At 39.9% G+C, this 17585-nt stretch overlaps 2 protein-coding genes across 4 annotated transcripts; both read left to right on the forward strand.

Moving 5' to 3' along the window:
* Nucleotides 1-1757: 1757 nt before the first annotated feature.
* On the forward strand, nt 1758-8446 carry LOC132986756 (C-type lectin domain family 4 member E-like). 3 transcript variants are annotated; one of them, XM_061053380.1, is made up of 5 exons: nt 1758-2171; nt 4224-4391; nt 5986-6128; nt 7249-7352; nt 7786-8446. In XM_061053380.1, exons 2-5 carry the CDS (start codon nt 4349-4351, stop codon nt 7934-7936), a joined length of 441 nt encoding a protein of 146 aa, XP_060909363.1. In that variant the 5' UTR covers nt 1758-2171; nt 4224-4348; the 3' UTR covers nt 7937-8446. The 3 variants fall into 3 exon arrangements, with proteins under 3 accessions (XP_060909363.1, XP_060909353.1, XP_060909344.1); XM_061053370.1 differs by having other exon boundaries at nt 1759-2180; XM_061053361.1 differs by lacking the exon at nt 1758-2171 and adding an exon at nt 3720-3890.
* Nucleotides 8447-8888: 442 nt separating this feature from the next.
* ndufs8a (NADH:ubiquinone oxidoreductase core subunit S8a) lies at nt 8889-15678 on the forward strand. Its single transcript, XM_061053453.1, has 8 exons — nt 8889-9026; nt 11591-11645; nt 11782-11847; nt 12366-12455; nt 12915-13023; nt 13474-13537; nt 13718-13846; nt 15303-15678. Exons 2-8 carry the CDS (start codon nt 11603-11605, stop codon nt 15432-15434), a joined length of 633 nt encoding a protein of 210 aa, XP_060909436.1. The 5' UTR covers nt 8889-9026; nt 11591-11602; the 3' UTR covers nt 15435-15678.
* Nucleotides 15679-17585: the final 1907 nt, after the last annotated feature.

The following is a 17585-nucleotide window of genomic DNA, read 5'->3' on the forward strand; positions in this document are numbered from 1 at the left end:
TTCATCTTCTCCCTGTACACACTTTTATTGTTTAACTCCACCTCATGTAATAAAAGGGGGTTAAAGATAGATATGCTTGATAAGCAACGAAACTTACTAAGAAGGTGATGACTAATATGTACGAGCAGCTGCTTATGAATAATAAGACTATGAAAACTATTAATCATACTGGGAAAAGGACTTTGGTGAACAGCTTGATGATCAGATCTTGCGCAAAGTCTTATACGATGCTAAAAAAAATCACAAGTTCAGACAGATCAATCAATCTTTATTTGTATGGATGTTTGTAAGTGTTATCTTGAGACATTTTACAAAAGCAGGTAAAAGACCTTACTCATTGCTATATTACAAAGACCCAACGTTAATCCATCATGAGCGTGGTACTTAGCAACATTTTAGCAAAAGTTACAGTGGCAAGAAAAATTCACCTGAAACACAATATGAGATAGTAAATAAATTAATTGTGACTCCTGAAATAGAGAGTAAATATGATGACATGCTCTGCAACATGTCGGAAAAACTCAAGTAGGCACATATTATCATTTAATGTAGTCCTTTGTCCAAACAGAGATTGAGAAATTGACATTACAACAATAAGGGAACCAAAACTATGTATTCTTGGTGTAAGCTTCATGTCTGGTCAAAAGTCAAACATGTTCAGGATCATGCTGTGTGCAGCACACCTTTCAATCCTGCATCTTTGGCTTCATGTACATCCACCCACACTAACAATTTGGTATGATGAATGATTATCAATTCTTCCTCACGAGAGGTTGTCTGACCCATAAATGAGTCTGTGTCTGATGTATTGCAGGGAACCTTACATGAGTTTGTAAAATCAATAACCCATATAGTTTAAAGGCTCAAATTTGGCTTAGAAAAACAAATATATAATGATGTTGATGATAATGTCCGTGTTCACACTGGACTTCTTTTTTCAGAAAAAAGCTCTGCCTTCAGAGCCTTTTGAGCGCTTATGTGAGAGTGTTCTGTAACCTTAACAACGGGATCCAGTCTACGGTGCAACCGCGCCGGAGCCGGCCGGAGCACAACGCATCAATTTATCACAGAAAAGAACAAACGGGACGGGAAGTCAAACACCGATACAACATTAAAACATCCAATTTATTTTCAGAATAAAACTCTCCGTTTTGACGGGTCAGAAAAACGACCGGTGGGTGTTGAGGGTGCACGGACCCGTAACAGACCGGAGCGGACACGCAAAGCACACATATCTGGTGGAAGTTCACCATTTTTGGGTGCATGACATCTTTTTGGGCACAGGTAACTAGGGACGTAGGTTACTACTCGTCCTGGTGGTCAGCTGTCAGAAAGGCGCTTGACGTCACCCAGCGCTTTTCTGAAAAGTTGAAATAAAATTCAACTGAAAAAGGCATCGGGCACAGCACTGTTTAAAAAGGCGTCATCCTTTTTAATTTTTCCATAGGCTTGTATGTAAAAAAGGCACTGGCAGTTGAAAAAAGAAGTCAAGTGTGAACAGGGCCTAAATACCTCTAAAAACAAAGACTTATTTCCAAATATCTGAAAGCTCTCTGAGGGTTTCTGATAGTATCCCAATAATTTATTGGTTCCTTTGCAGAGGACATGAAAGGTCACCAACTCATCTGCTTTATGGTTTTCACACTCTGCAGCCTTTGTATTAATCATTCCAGTCTCTCTTGTATATTGGTGAATTTAAAAAGGTCTTCTGTGTCCTAGCTTGAAGTACACAGACATGAGATTATAAAAAAGAATGTTCCTGTGGTGAATGGTTGTTATCACACTATTTTGATCACCTTTGAAACGTGTTACTTCCTCACAAGATTGAGAAAATGTGAACTTGAAACCAAACGGAGTTTTTCAGCATTCAAACACAGTCCACGCTGCAGAGCAGACCTTGTAGGCATCAGTGGGAGTGATGGCGGAAATCTACGCCAATATTGAATATGAAAAACCTGTCGACACAAAACCTCCGACATATCAGACAGGTAAGAGTGCTTGTTCTGACTGAGCTGTGCATAAACGTGTTTGATTACATGCCATTATTATTTGTCCCGTATGCTTCTATCTGTGTTCAGGTCCAGAGAGCTCAGGGAGGAGATTTTACAGAGTTGTTGTTCTTCTTCTGGGACTGCTGAGTCTTATCCTACTGGCTGGGATCATCGCCCTCGGTGTCCACTGTGAGTCAGTTTGACTTATCTTAATATCAGGGGGAGCTGGTTATATTCAGGAGCAGTCTGCTTTGAAAGTTCCCCCATTTACCAAATTAATCTCTATCCAGTTCTGGCTTTTCCTACTTCTGTCTTAACCGTTGTAAACATTTCCCTGAACTTGTTGCTCTTAAAGCTTGTGTTGCAGTTCTCAGAATCACTCTTGGTTTCAAGACCACTTTTTGAAGGTCTCATTCTTGTCTCGGGAATCGAATGCATTTTAACTCAGTCTTGTCTCAGACTGCAGATTTTAAATCAAGACCGGTCAAGACCACCTCTGACAGGATTTTTCCACGTCATTTCTGTGATTAGAAGGAAAACGGCTCTTTTTAAAACAACATGTAACTTCAACTCCTTCATAATCTGATTTGTATCCCCCGGTTACTGTTGCAAGCTATCCAGTGTTACTGGAGTGACACGTCGGCTGCACACAAGATGATGATTTTTCTGTGATATTCATGGTCTTGGTCTTGACTCAGTCTCGACCTCTAAATGACTTGTTCCTCAGCACTCTGGTCTCGGGTATGTCTTGGTCTCGGTTAGTGTGACCTTGACTACAACACTACTTAAAGCGTGTTTAAAGTGTTTTACAAAATGAACACAGGAGCATACAGAAGCTTAACTTGGTCTGAGCTAATTTTGCAAAGGGGAGCTAAATTATGAATCTCCAAATACTCTCTTCTTAAACCATTAAAATGCCCTCATTGTTGTCATGAGTTTCTGGTTTAGTTCTGTATTTTTGTTAACCAGCCCCTTAGTTTAACTTTTTATTTTCTACTCTTGTGTTTGTTTTTATCGTTATATCTCAAGGTCTCTGTTGGTCTTTAGTGTTTCCTGTTTTATTTTGTAGTTATTTCCCCAGTGTTTCAGGCCTAGTTTTACCTCCTGTCCTTGGGTCCTTCTAATGTCTCTTAAAACATATTTCCTCGTTTCCTCTCTCCTCTGCTTCGTTTCCTCACGTCTCTCTGTTTATCTCTGATGGGAGGGACTAAGACGCAATTCATGGATGGAAGTGAAGGGACACGTGGATGCAATGTGCGAGACATGAGAAGAACCCCTTGTGTGTTTTCTCGGCAATGGAATTGCCCTCGTCAGTTTCACCTGTCCTGTCTGTCACACCTGGTTAGATTTAGATTTCTTTATTTAAAAGGGACAACGCACATTAATTAACAAGAGCAACAAAGTCACACATGTAAATGTGCCAGATTTAGCCATGCAGGCTAATTTTCATCTGCAGTCCCTGGCAGGTTGATGACATTTAAGAAAACATTAAAAAGCATACAGGAAAATGCAGCACAAAAACATAGACACAAGAACACATAAGCATATGTGCATGGTTTTGATAACCACTGGTCTATTTTGTCTCTGCGTTTGTTCCCTTCTGTGTCACTTCTCTCATGTGTTTCCTGTTGGACTTCCATTTAACCTTTTTTGACACCTGGGCACGTGTTTGTGTTTGTTTAATAGAGTAGTTTTTTTTTTTTTTTAAAGATTTGCAATTGGGTCGTTTAATTGTTTAAGATTTATAAAAATCTTTTAGTGTGTGGTAGGCCTTAGTTAGTTAGTTAGTTAGTTTTCCTCTTGTCACACTGATGGAAAGTAACGACACAACTGCTCCTTTGAATACATTTACTTTAAAAAGCTCCAACACATCTCGGCTGATCACTTTTTACCGTTCCTGTAAGCTGTTTTCATTTACTTTTCCATCAGTAGCATGTTCCTTTTTTTTCTGTGGTCAGCTTAATGTCCCAACTTTTGATCGACCAGTAAGTCCTTATATTCTTTCATAGTAAAAAAACAAGTTTTTATCCAAAAAGGAAGTAAAGTACCAAGGTTTAAGACAGTACAAAATAAAAGCAAAACAAAAACGTAATCACAATTAACTTTTGCCATTGAGTGATTGATTGCAATTGTATTAACCGTTTGTCACCCGTAGTATAAAGGTATTTGCTGGGAAACAATGACCGTATGCTCTAACAAAGAGAATCATGTTTTTTTATTTATTCATGTTAGCTCATGACTCGTCATCAGAATTCTCCATCACCAATGCCAATTTTACTGAGCGTCTGCAGGACAGAGAGAACGAGCTGTCCTCCCTGACTGAACAGCGAGACCTGCTGAATGCCAACCTCACTGAAATGACTAAAGAGCTGGAAAGACTTCAGACTCTGTCAAAACAGAGTGAGTGCTCTTCTGTTATACTTTAGATAGACGCTGTTATCTTCTCACTTCTGCCAAATATATTTACAGTTTGCCACTGAATTCATTATGGGTGTGTGTGTGTGTGTGTGTGTGTGTGTGTGTGTGACCTTTTCCACTTGTAATTCTTTAAAAAGTATTTGTTTCATGCAGTTTGTGTTGAAGTGTATAGGCGTTTGTGGACCTCGGGAGCATTGTCATGGTTCTAGGAACTGTTGGAAGCCTTTTATATTGATTCTGCACCGCAGGAACTAGGAACTACTTTAGTTAACCCTGTTTAGAGGAACCTTTTGAGCTCCTGCGTAGGTATGAGTAGGTATTCTCCCAGCACACAAGGGACTTAAGTGCACGGTTATTGGTCCACACATCAATGTATGCGTGACAGAACAAAGAAACAGAAGAAAACAAATGTTTAAAAAGCGCCTCATAGACTTTTTGACACTTTTTCCTGGCGCACACTTGAGACCCACTTAAAATGGCTCCTTGCCCGACAAGTTCAGAACCACTGTTTAAGACGGTGACCACTGTCTCAAAGTGACAGAATCTACATTTGAACGAGTTTAGTGTCTCTAGTTCATGGCCAACTATCATGCGTCACATGCGGCCAATGACTCTCAGTAACACAATCAGCATTTGAAAGAGTTTCACTTCCTTAAACATTTTGATCTGCAAAAAAACATCTAATGCAATTCTAGTTCCTCGTTAGAGTTGCTCATCATGAATTTGACCCCATTTAAGGGCAAAAGTAGAAGGTCCTGTTTAAAAGCGTATGTTAACATGCCTTCTGAGTGATCTTATAACAAATGGAAAGCCTTGAGTACAGGTGAAAACCCATCCAGGACACGTGGAGATCTGATCTCTCAGGCCAAACTGGGAGCTAGTCTTGGACACGTCTTTTGACATTTCACAAGTCGCTGCAGAAAGTTGTACAGCTGTACAGAAACAAATCAAGTTTTCCTTAATCCGCTAGAAAAATAACTGCTGAGGCTGTATACTTGTCAGCTCTGGATTACGGCAATGTGATCTATAGACATGCTGCAGCTTCAACTCTAAAGCCTCTGGACGTTGTCTATCACTCTGCTCTCAGATTTATAGATAGATTCGATGCTCATCATTGTGTCCTGTATGAGAAGGTTGTTTGGCCGTTTCTTAAAGAGGGGTCCAAGAAACATATATTTCAAAGCCCTCATCGGAAAAAAACGTCTTCCTTACATAACACACCTGTTGGAGTGGGCACCTACACGATACATTCTACTGATTGGCTCGTTCTTAAAGTCCCTCAAGTTTCACTGAACTGGGCAAAACAGCATTTTCTATTGATGCCCCAAATGCGCTGCTGCAAACTCTAAAGATTGGACTTCTTCCCCTCATCTGCAGAGTTTAGGATTTTGAGTTTGTAGCGACTTTGTTTCCAATTGTGAGTGTTTAAGAAAGTGGTTTCTATTGTTTTTGTAAATCCTTTTGAGAATAAATCAGTTGAATGAACATTCATTTGAAACTGTGTATGGACATGTTTCATTGTCTTCTAAGTCTTGCTGGTTCTCTAATGTTTTTAGTTTGTCCTATTTTTTTACAGAGAAAACTTGTCCTACTGGATGGAAGATGTTCCGTTGTTCCTGTTATCTCTTCTCAACACACACTAAGACTTGGGAAGGAAGCAGACAAGACTGCAGAGACAATGGAGCAGATCTGGTGGTTGTAGACAGTTTTGAAGAGCAGGTAATGTGTTCTATAGGAGCCATGTTTCGGAAGTGCAAACACAAATTGTTCCAGCAGGTGTCACCTTTAGGTTAAGGTGAAACTCTATATAGGTAGGAACTATCACTGGGGTGTCAGGTGTTGTTAGACGGGGAGCAATTACACTTTTTTGACCGCTTTAGCCACGCTATGAGGTAACAGGAGTGAATGTAAACGGAAATATCTGGATTATTGTTTGAACAGCTCACATGTGACATTAATCAAGACAATGATGGAATGAGAAATAAATATTCCTAAACGAAGAAGATATTGGACTGTCTTATTTCGAATTCTTACGCTCAGGAGTGAAGCTGGCAAACGCGTCCATTAATAGGCTAGATTAGCCCGTCTATCTAGCCCCTCAGTGACTTTAAGTTTTAGGCTTAGCCGCTATATGTTCTTTAGCTAGACGTATAGACATGGAGTTTATAGGTCCACGAAAATGTATGTAGACTGGATGAGTGAACTCCATTGCTACCTCAAGAGGCCCTACAGAGTAATGATTTTGTCCAATGTTCCACATGCCAGGATACTTTAAGGTCACTAATGATTTTCAATTTTATACTACTTAAAGGGGCTATATGTAACTGTAAAAAATACTGCCTTTGTAGCGATACCGCATGGCCGTTAGGCGAACTGCACAACCTGTTGCTCGATCTCCCTCGTCATACGTGCTCGTACGTACACAAACGAGCATCATCATAGGCCCCGAAACACTGGATATTTACTGACATAATGTTTACAGAGGAGGTAAGTGGTCATACATTGTTCTAAATCCACTCTGATCCTGTATTTGATCATGCCTATAAACCCCTCTATTTCAGCCCTGCTCAGAACACACTGTTTCTGTGTCTGTACCTTTAAATGTAAATGAGTTGGGTCTGACCACGCCCCTCTCTGGAAGGGCTTGGGTGGCCTCGTGCTGGTTCACCTAGAGGGCAGTACAAACACCTAGTTGTGGGAGTGTCACCCACCTGGGGAGGGGTTACTGCCCTTTGTGATGTCATGAAGGGATAAGTCCCAAAACGGCCTGTTTGAGCAGACTTTTTTTAATTATAAAGCTAAAATCGAAATAAAAATACAGGCTCTCTTCCTCCAACAGGAATTTCTAACTAACAACATCAAAGCAGACACTTGGATTGGTCTGAGTGACCGGGACAATGAAGGCACCTGGAAATGGACGGATGACACTCCCCTGACTCGGGGGTAAGGAACACAATTTTTTAAAACAGTCCTAACATTCTCCAAACTGTTAAATACAATTGTTACAACTTTCATATTTAAAAAACATCCAAATTCACCAAACACAGTTCATACTTGGTTCAAAACGGAGTCGTTGTGGTCAATGCCACCAACATTAAAAGTATTTTTGTCATCGTGTGAGCCGCACTGGACGAAATGATTCAACCTTTTTTCATGTTTTTCACTGTTTTTGTTGCCATGTCAGCCAAAAAAAATAGTTTTATTTGAGAATTGAGCCACAATAAATGAGAAAAACTGCAATTTTCTAATACTGCTTGCATGAAGAGCAAACATGTTTGGGTGCTTGGGCCAATAATATATTCTCAATGAACATCATGATTGTTTTGTGAAAGCGAGAAATCCGGTGAAAATTATCTTTCTTGTTCCCCTCTTACAGGTACTGGCGGGCAGGTCAACCTGATAACGGTGGAGGAGATCCACGATGGGGCGAAGAGGACTGTGTCCATTTTGGAGCGGGCAAGAAAAAAGAGGCAAACTGGAATGATCTCAGATGTGACGTATCCAAACTGTGGATCTGTGAAAAATAGCAAAGCAATGGAATGATTTGCACTGTATGTTATTAAGAGCACACTAAATGTCCTTTAAATTACCTTTATCTGTGTAAGAGCACTAGGCCTCCATCAGAGTTGCGCTCAACGCTGATTACGGCCTAGTGCTGAAAGGCATCCGTTGTTGTTTTGCTGCTCTTTCCCAGATAAAGGAAACTTAAAGGACATTTAGTGTGCTGACGTTTCTGTCTCTTTTTAGTGCACCTGAAACTTTACTGTCGAGTATGCTCCTTTTCTTTTTCTGTTTTTGCAAGAGGCCATTAGTAAGATGTAATATTCTCACATAATATCATTGTGGTTGCTTAGCAACACTGTTGTGTTGTAAGTTAGTAACATGTGTTCCTATTGGTTGCTGACTGAGCCTGATTGTGATTGGTCCGCAGTGTATGCAGACAGCGCCTGTTCTGTTCAGTATGTGTGAGAAGTTCGGCTTCCTAGTAAGACTTCACCTGAATGTACACGGCTGCAAATAAATATTCACTTAAAGCACGTCGTCGTAACAGATTGTTTTCATAACGTCATACAAAACAAGACACAGGGCTTTCATGTTGTATGTGTGTTTAGAGAGACAAAGGGAGAGAGTGTAACGTGTTAAGAGTTGGAGACGAGTAACTACATATCTGCTTGACCTATTTTAATGAGAACATTTAAAATTAACAACAGGAAGGACGGCGAATGCAGATGACTCCCATGAGTTTTTGTCAACAACAGGAAACAATAGAACATATTATCATTTACTTTCAATGAGGCTGAGAGAAGGAAGCTGACACTGCAGACTGAAAGAGATTCTACAAGTGTTGTAGTTTTTATTTAAATATCTAAGAAAAACAAATTTGATAGAGATAATTAGCTTAATTTATTCATTTTTAAAAAAAAATTTGTGTGTGCAAAATTAGAATATAGTTCCCTTTACACACTCCATACGAGATGGTGGCGGTAATGCGCCAAAACGTTGTTTGTCAACCGCCCAAAAAAAACTCAAAGAAGAAGAAGAACTTCCGGTGCACGCAGGGTGCGTTCCGTAAACCGTCCGCTGTTCTGGTTGAGAAGGCCAAATAGCGACACTGCGGTGAGTTTAAATCCTTATAATGGACATTATCTGATAAATACGAGTATCTGTGTTTAACCAGATATCTAGTTTATTGTCTGTCATTTCTGGTTTTTAAATGATTTGTTTACTTTGATGCACCTCGTGCGACCTCTGTTCAGAAGTCCTTGACAGTATGTCAGTGTTAGCTTAGCTTAGCAATAAACCTTCATGTTTTACAACTTAAACCAAACGTGTTCCCCGTTTACAGAACAGAGATCAAACTGGTGAAAGGTTTAAAGAAACACAGCCACAAACGGGACTGTCTGTCTGGTAGTTAACCATGTCGTCATACATCAGGGTTACACTCAGAGAGGTCAGAGGTTAAAGTGAAGACTTCACACCAGGTTGTGCACCTTACAGGACACGATATGCATGAATGACATTAAACTGCACTCGAAACAGTCCAGACACTGTCCATGCTAACTCTGACCTCCACAGCTCAGTGTGTCCATGTTCATGTGGTGTCACACACACAAAGTGTACGAGTTTAAAAATGACACATGATAATAATTTAATAATGTGGTGTCTGACTTCATATTCCTCATCGTCACGTATTGCATATCAATATTTATCTCAAACATAGCTTGTGACAGAGACAGTCCACACGTCTTCACGGTGTTTGGTGTTGTTGTTGTTGTTACAACATTTAGACTTCCTGAACTGAAGAACGATCTGCCAACTTGGAAACTGGAACTGTTGTTTGCTCTAAAGGAGAAAAACACATTTAAGTGATTGCTGTGCCGCAATTCACACACACTGACCCCCTTACTCTGACAGGAGGAGGAGGAGGAGGAGGAGGAGGAGGTGGTGTCCTCTGATCAGTGAGAGTGAAACATGCAGAAGACCGGGGGACTAAATCTGAGCTGTTATCTGTAACAAATCGCGATGTGAGGCTACTCTTATTTAGGCCTGAGGCTGAATGGCAAAAATCCATGTCGTGGCAGATAATAATACCAGTGGTCATATTGATACCGATTTACCACCCAACACTAGCTCACACACACTTTGTATCATTGTGCACTGAGTGTTAGAAAAGAGAGCAGCAGAGTGTTTAACCTCTGGCCTCTGCAATGTTGACTTCAAGATCGAGTTCTTATATTTTATGATATTATGTACACAATATTTGTGTGTATATGTACAGTACGTGTGTGTGTGTGTGTTTATATATAAATGACAACACATTGCTGCAGTCTGTGTTAATCTGTCTCTGGTTATAAGGTTAAAGTCCAGGGACACTGTTCAGCTCCCAATCAGCAACAAACGTTGCCCTTTAGAAAGTTGCTCATTGGGAATTGAACAGTGTGCAGACCGTTCCCTTTTTTCTGCAGTTTAAACCATTTTTGTCCTGCACCTGTATGCAATTTGCTTGGATGTGCGCACACTAGTGATGGCGAAATGAGGCTTTGTGAAGCAATGAGGCTTTCCAGCCAATTGTATCCAAATCGATTCATTACTCCAGGCCTCATTTAACACAGTGTACACTAGTGACACCTACTGGTCAAAACAATTTAGAGCAGCCAAATTATTATTGATCACATCACATTGCATTACTGACATGTTATAGCAAATTGTACTACTTCAACCAATAATGAGTCACGTGATATTACTTTATAACATACCTTAGTTAATATAATCATATTATCATTCAGTGATCTTATTTTTTTATGATTTCCTATCAAGATATAGCCTATGAAACAACAATATATATAAATCTATTGTTCAACAAGTTTTAGGATCTATGTTAACTACAAGTCCAGGAAAAAAGGAAGATTGAAAGAAAGATCCTTAAAGCACACCAAACACTTCACCTTCAAATCAAAATAATAAGCCATCGATAATAAACACAGATAATGATGATAGTGACAGAAACAACTAATAGAAGCGATTCAGCATGGCAATACATGAAAGCTTTGTAGCATAATGGTTATGGCAGCGCCACGTCGACATAGAGGCTCGGGTTCAGTTCCTGGAACCGCTGAACTAATGTTTTGTTTTAACGTTTTTTAACGTTTACCTTATTGGGAGATGATAACTCAAAATGCTCCCAAACAGGAGACGTTTTCCTCTTTCTCACAGGCTCCATTTCTCGAAAAAAATAGAACCAAAACTCCAACTCTCAACAACCAACTAACGCAAACTCACAAGGAGACATGACAAGTGGGTTTCGCTTCCTTTTATCCACAACCCGAAACACAAACAAATCAATGACGTAGTTCTACTCGAAGTGAGGCCTCGTTTGTCATCGATGACGCGCTTCTCTGAAAATGACACGAGCCTCGATACGGGGCCTCGGCTAGAAATGCCCCTCCTACTCGACACACGCTTCAAAGCCTCGGTGTCAAACGTAACATCACTAGTGCACACTAGTCTTTTTTTTAAATGTTAAATGTTCAGTTATCTGCCAAATATATTTCAATAAAAAGTTATACAAGTATTTTCACATCAAAATAATTGTAATTTCTCTTCCTGTAAAACTTTTATTATGTCTGATGACTCATCCTGTTGTTGTGTTAAACTGTCTCTGGTTGTGTGTCTGTTTTCAGCTCAAAAAGGTGATGGCTGCTTCTCTGCGTTTGTTGTACTCTGTGAGCAGACCAGGTGAGATCACAGCAACACACACCTGTATCATAACAACACATGTTCATAAACACACAGCGGTGTGTACCTGTTTAACATCTCTCAGGCGTATATCACAGTCATAATCATGTTAACGACGATTTTGTTCAAACTTTAGGCTCTTCTGGGGTCACTCAGAATCTGGTGAGGTCCTTTAGTGTTTCCACACAGAGAGGAGGATTCAGTGAGTACACACACACACACACACACACACACACACACACACACACACACACACACACACACACACACACACACACACACACACACACACACACACACACACACACACACACACACACACACACACACACACACACACACACACACACACACACAGCAGACATTATTATGTCAGGTTATTTTAAATCATGAAGCTGGGACCATTCTAACCAGAGTAGCTCACCATGGTAACTCCCTCACTGCACAGATCACCATGGTTACTCCCTCACTGCACCGATCACCATGGTAACACTCTCGCTGTACAGATCACCATGGAAACCCTGACTGGGACAAAATTATTGAGTTTGTATTTAAGTGCTCAAGAGGTTTTTATAGTTCAGTGAGTCTCTGAGGGTTGAAACTAACAAACAAAGAAAAACACAAACACTGATCTTGTGATTCTGATTGAAGCTGCGGGTCAGAGAGAAGAACTCAGAGTCATGAAGATGATTTAATAAATGTTTGTGTTTGTGTGTCTAGAGTATGTGAATGCTCAGGAGCTGCCCACAGACATGAAGTCGATCACAGACCGAGCTGCTCAGACACTACTGTGGACCGAGCTCTTCAGAGGTAAGATCAATTCGACTTAATAATACTAATAATTATAATATTAATACTAATAATAATTATGATGTTTGGGTTAATGCAGTGGAATGATGACATGTTGTCTTGAAGTAATTCTGAATGACAGATAAACTGAAGGACGTGTTGTGCTCTCAGATGGATTCAAAGTCTTTAAAGTTAACAAGTTATCTTCAATCAATTTTCTTAATAAAGAAGTTTTGTGTATTCCGTGTTTCATCACCATGTCTGTTAAAATCCCTTCAGACTATCACCGTTTGTGTTTCATATTTTATTAAAGATTCATAAAGAGAAACATGAGGTTGTTGGTCTATTGAATGTCAGATTAATCATAATTATAATCCTGAGTCTCTGCTGGGACTGATTTGATTCTTACTAATCGTTTATTCTGTGCTCATGGTGTTGTGTGATGTTTGTGAAATGATTGTGTGATGTTTGGGTTAACAGGCCTGGGGATGACCATGAGTTACCTGTTCAGAGAGCCTGCCACCATCAACTACCCGTTTGAGAAAGGACCTCTGTCACCTCGCTTCAGAGGAGAACACGCCCTGCGCAGGTCAGAACTGACACACCTGTCACTCACGCCCAGCTCACTCTGTGATTGGCTAGTTTTTATAGAGGCGAGACAGTGGGCAGATTCCGAGCTGATTCTGTGTTTTTTTTAAAGTGAATGGCTTCTCATTTTCAACTCTGTTTAAACAATCACGATGACACTTTCAAAGAACAGAACACAGAACACGGAGAACATAAGAAGCAGCACAGAACAAATGTATGTAGCAGCAGAGTTCTCTTTGTCTTTTACTCAGCAGTAAAACACAGAAGCAGAACGTACAGGTGGAACACACCTGGATGAGGTGTTACTGTCTTAGGTTAGAATCCAACAATACCACTCCAGATTTTGGTTTCTGCATCTCTGGCTCCATGTTTGCCATCTCCCACAATCCTTAGCTGGTAACGTATCCTATGAATGAGTCATCTGTAACTGTTTGTGATGATGTCATTCCAGGTATCCTTCAGGTGAGGAGCGCTGCATCGCCTGCAAGCTGTGTGAGGCCATCTGCCCTGCTCAGGTACACACACACACACACACACACACACACACACACACACACACACACACACACCTCTGTTTGTTTATATCACAGGTGTGTGTTACTGTGACACAACATGAAGAAACATTAACATCATTGTAAAAAATATTTCTATCTCCCTGTGTGTGTGTGTGTGTGTGTTTGTGTGTGTGTGTTCAGGCCATCACCATAGAAGCAGAGACTCGAGCTGATGGAAGCAGGAGGACGACACGTTACGACATTGACATGACCAAATGTATCTACTGTGGCTTCTGCCAGGAGGCGTGTCCTGTGGACGCCATTGTCGAGGTGTGTGTGAGACTGAGAGAGAGATGATCTTGATGATCTCGATGATCACTGTCTACATCAGGTTTTTTTTTAATCATTGTTGACAGGTTTTTTTAACACTTTAGATCTCAGGAAAACAATCACGTTAATAGATCATTTTTTATCTCATACACACGTCAGGGCTGTGATTTTTCTAGATTTATTCAGAATCTCTGATTTTCATGTTCTGAAAAGTTGACCCATGATGAGAATTGAATTCTCCATTAGGATGTTTGTTTGTGTTCAGCTTGAACCGAATCTGCTGAATTTAAAGCACAGCTATGAACATTCTTGTTGATTTGTTGTTTTGTGAACGTTCTGCGAGGTAAAGTAACGTCTGTTAGCTAAAAGATAGCAACACTGATGAGTAGAAGGGTAAAAGTACCAGACATTTTGACTAAGGCAGCTATGAGCTGATGTCACTTCAGAAATCATTTATTGATAAGTCAGGACGTAGTGATCCCAAATTTCTTTATACGGGCTGTAATATAACCTGAGAGACGTTTATTGACATTATTTTTTACTAACAACATCTTTATATAAAGTAAGAGTAAGTTTCTCAAAGTAAGAAGTTTTACTTAAAGGTCCCATATTCTGCTTTTTCTGGTTTTATATGCTCTTTAGTGTGTTTTCCATGTGTCCTGTGCATGTTCAGGCACATCTATGTGCAAAAATTCAAAGTCTGCGTAAACGCAGCTTCTCCTATGTTCTCCTGTTAGCTGCATCATTAGCTGCATGTAAAGCTCGGTTCTAGCCCCCGTCGAAAAAAAATTGTCAGTGTGATGTCACTGATCTAAGCCCATTGGCTCGTTGTGGCAAGCCCAGCAGCTCATGTTGCACGCCCACTATATGCCGTAGCCTGCGGTAGCACAGTAGTGCTAAGGTGCTAATGTTTTTGCTCCCCGGCCCTCGGAGCCAGAGTGGCTGAGCGACTGACCAATTATGGCAGAGCCGACAGGCCGACCAATCAGATCAGACTTGACACACGTGGGGACTCTGAACGTGGGTACTTCAGATCCTTAGAGAGAGAGTCAGAAGCGAGCCGGTGCATGGAGCGGCAGTACATGAAAACAGACACTTTTTTCAAACTTTAGCTATTGTCAACATACTTTAGTAGGTACATAGATTAAATATACGAACCCCAAAAAGGGCATAATATGGGCTCTTTAATATTCTGTGTTTAAAAACAAACAAACTGGAGGTTTTCAAATGACGAGCGCTCCTTTTCCTGGATGATTACACAAGAGCCATTAAATCCCATGCAGTACCACGGTTTGTCCAGCTAATGTCCCTGTTCTTCCTGTAGTGGTTGGAAAAATGTTCTTATAAACTCCTTTACTTCTGACCTCTTTCGTTAATGGATTTTATAATCATATTTTCCCTTTTTAAACTGCTGATACATTAAATCTCTCCCTCTAATTCTCTCTTTCCCTCTCAGGGTCCTAACTTTGAGTTCTCCACGGAGACTCATGAGGAGTTACTCTACAACAAAGAGAAGTTGCTCAACAATGGAGACAAGTGGGAGGCCGAGATAGCTGCCAACATTCAGGCTGATTACCTGTACCGATAGAAACACACACACTTGTCCTGTACATACTGTAAGGAGAACTCAGCTGACAGACAGAAATCTTCCTCTTGTTGTAATATTTGTGTCTGATTATATATTTATTAAAGAAACACGAGTCCCTATGATTGATTTGATTGATTAGATTGATCGATCGATCAGACAGACTCTAACATCACACTCAGCTGATCATCAATTATTGTTCTAATCTGATATTTTTCTTTATGACTCGAATAAAAAACCAGTGAGAAACATGGAGAGTCGTCGTGTCATTTAGAAACACACAAACTAACTTTATACAAACGGTAAACAAATTGTGAACTACGTCAACATGTGGACTGCAGATGCTGGGATCAAACCACCAACCCTCTGATTGGAAGACGACCCGCTCTACTACTGAGCCACAGCCGCCCAACAACATAGATCATCAAACCTAGATGCGAAATACTCTAACACATAGCACATAGAACAAAATCATACATCCTAGAAAAAAAGAGTAATAAACTATTTCAAGTCATCAACAACTGGGAATGAAGGTAGAACCTTTCACATAGCACAAAGAGCATGAAATGTTTTCATTTTGTTTTACACACTTTATTAATACCTGTGGGAAATTCTGGTTTACACTGAGACATGCTTCTCTCACACGGTCAGAATCACACACATGCACAAACAGGACCTGTGGATGGAGAGATGTCAGAGTGGGGCTGCTACGCAGGGGGATTGGATGTCTTGCTCAAGGGCATCTTGGCTGAGCTCTGGAGGTGACCAGCACCTCTCCAGCCACCAGGCCAACTTCCACACTTTGGTCCACATCGGGACTTGAACCAGAGACCCTCCAGTCTCTACAGGCTGAACAACTGCCAACCCAGACATTGATCATGAAACAGAAATGAGAAAAACACCAACATAAAACACGTAGAGCTTAGACGACAAGAAAAAAGAACATAAAACAAATACCAACATAATCACAGAACAATACAATAAAACAAATAGGACTTAGAATACAGAATGTAGAACACTAAAGGGAGCATAGAAAATGAAATATTGAACTCAAAGTAAAACCTAGAACGTGACACACACACACACACTGAACAGAGAACATAGAACACAGAATATTAAATATAGAACACTGAAACAGAAAAGAGGTCATAGAATTAAAATCATAGAAGACTAGAATACAACATAGTTTTCAAAGAACACAGAAAATAAAGAACCTAGAACACAGAACAGAGAACAAACGTTAATATTAAATACAATTACAGACTATAAAACACAATAGATAGAACAGATAACATAAAACACAAAACATAGACCACATTAGATAGAGAACATAGATGTGTACAAAGTTCATACATTATAGAACACAGGACAGATATTTAAGAACATAGAAAAGAGAGTATAGATCATGTCAACTTAAACATGAAATCACGAAGAAGATTATAATAAAATATAGAACACAAGAAAAAGACAAAAGAACAATCACAATCAGATTTGTTTTTTTATTTCCAAGTACATTATAGTAAGAACAGGGTAACTAAACCCCATATTTCAGCTGTACTGCTCTACCCTGGAATTTAAAAAAATGCATTTAGAATGTCAACGTATCAACTTCGAGGGGGGGGGGGTAAGACACGCCGCTATCAGCCGCAACATGATACAATGTTTGCCCCACACACACAAATACACACATACACTTGAGTCCCCACAGTTCGCCGAGTCGGGTGACGAGGCTTTTATAGGTTTGGTGACGTGGGGATGCACTCCTACGTCATACTGTACTCCACACAGCCGTTAGAGTTTTTCAAACGGAAGGGCAGACACTATGCACATTTCTAACACAATATTTAGAATTTCAATACTTTATACTGAAATGTCGAGATTGGGACTTGGATTGATCCATAACACTACTTAATACTCAGATACAGAGGTTTATAGTTGAAAAAAGTGGTTTTAGGGTTTAGTTACGCTTTAAATAAAATAACATGAAATATAAGTAGCAATTACAAATATATAGAGTATAACAATATAAAAACACAAAATGTACAAAAGGTGCAATGAAGGAGTTGAGCAGTTGACTTGAAAAAGTCTTACAGTATAGAGAAATCTCCTCACAGTGTGCATGTAAACAGAACATTTCTAACGCATAAAATCCAC

Source organism: Labrus mixtus, chromosome 2 (genome assembly GCF_963584025.1).
Source record: "Labrus mixtus chromosome 2, fLabMix1.1, whole genome shotgun sequence".
NCBI lineage: Eukaryota > Metazoa > Chordata > Actinopteri > Labriformes > Labridae > Labrus > Labrus mixtus.

What these genes read in the sequence shown, in the direction of transcription:
- LOC132986756 (XM_061053361.1), top strand. Translation starts at nt 3,803, where the DNA reads ATGGAAAGTAACGACACAACTGCTCCTTTGAATACATTTACTTTAAAA. An exon ending in GATCACTTTTTACCGTTCCT is followed by an intron (nt 3,891 to 4,223) that starts GTAAGCTGTTTT and finishes TATTCATGTTAG; the next exon opens with CTCATGACTCGTCATCAGAA. An exon ending in GACACTCCCCTGACTCGGGG is followed by an intron (nt 7,353 to 7,785) that starts GTAAGGAACACA and finishes CCCCTCTTACAG; the next exon opens with GTACTGGCGGGCAGGTCAAC.
- ndufs8a (XM_061053453.1), top strand. Translation starts at nt 11,603, where the DNA reads ATGGCTGCTTCTCTGCGTTTGTTGTACTCTGTGAGCAGACCAG. An exon ending in GTGGACCGAGCTCTTCAGAG is followed by an intron (nt 12,456 to 12,914) that starts GTAAGATCAATT and finishes TTGGGTTAACAG; the next exon opens with GCCTGGGGATGACCATGAGT. An exon ending in CTGTGGACGCCATTGTCGAG is followed by an intron (nt 13,847 to 15,302) that starts GTGTGTGTGAGA and finishes TTTCCCTCTCAG; the next exon opens with GGTCCTAACTTTGAGTTCTC.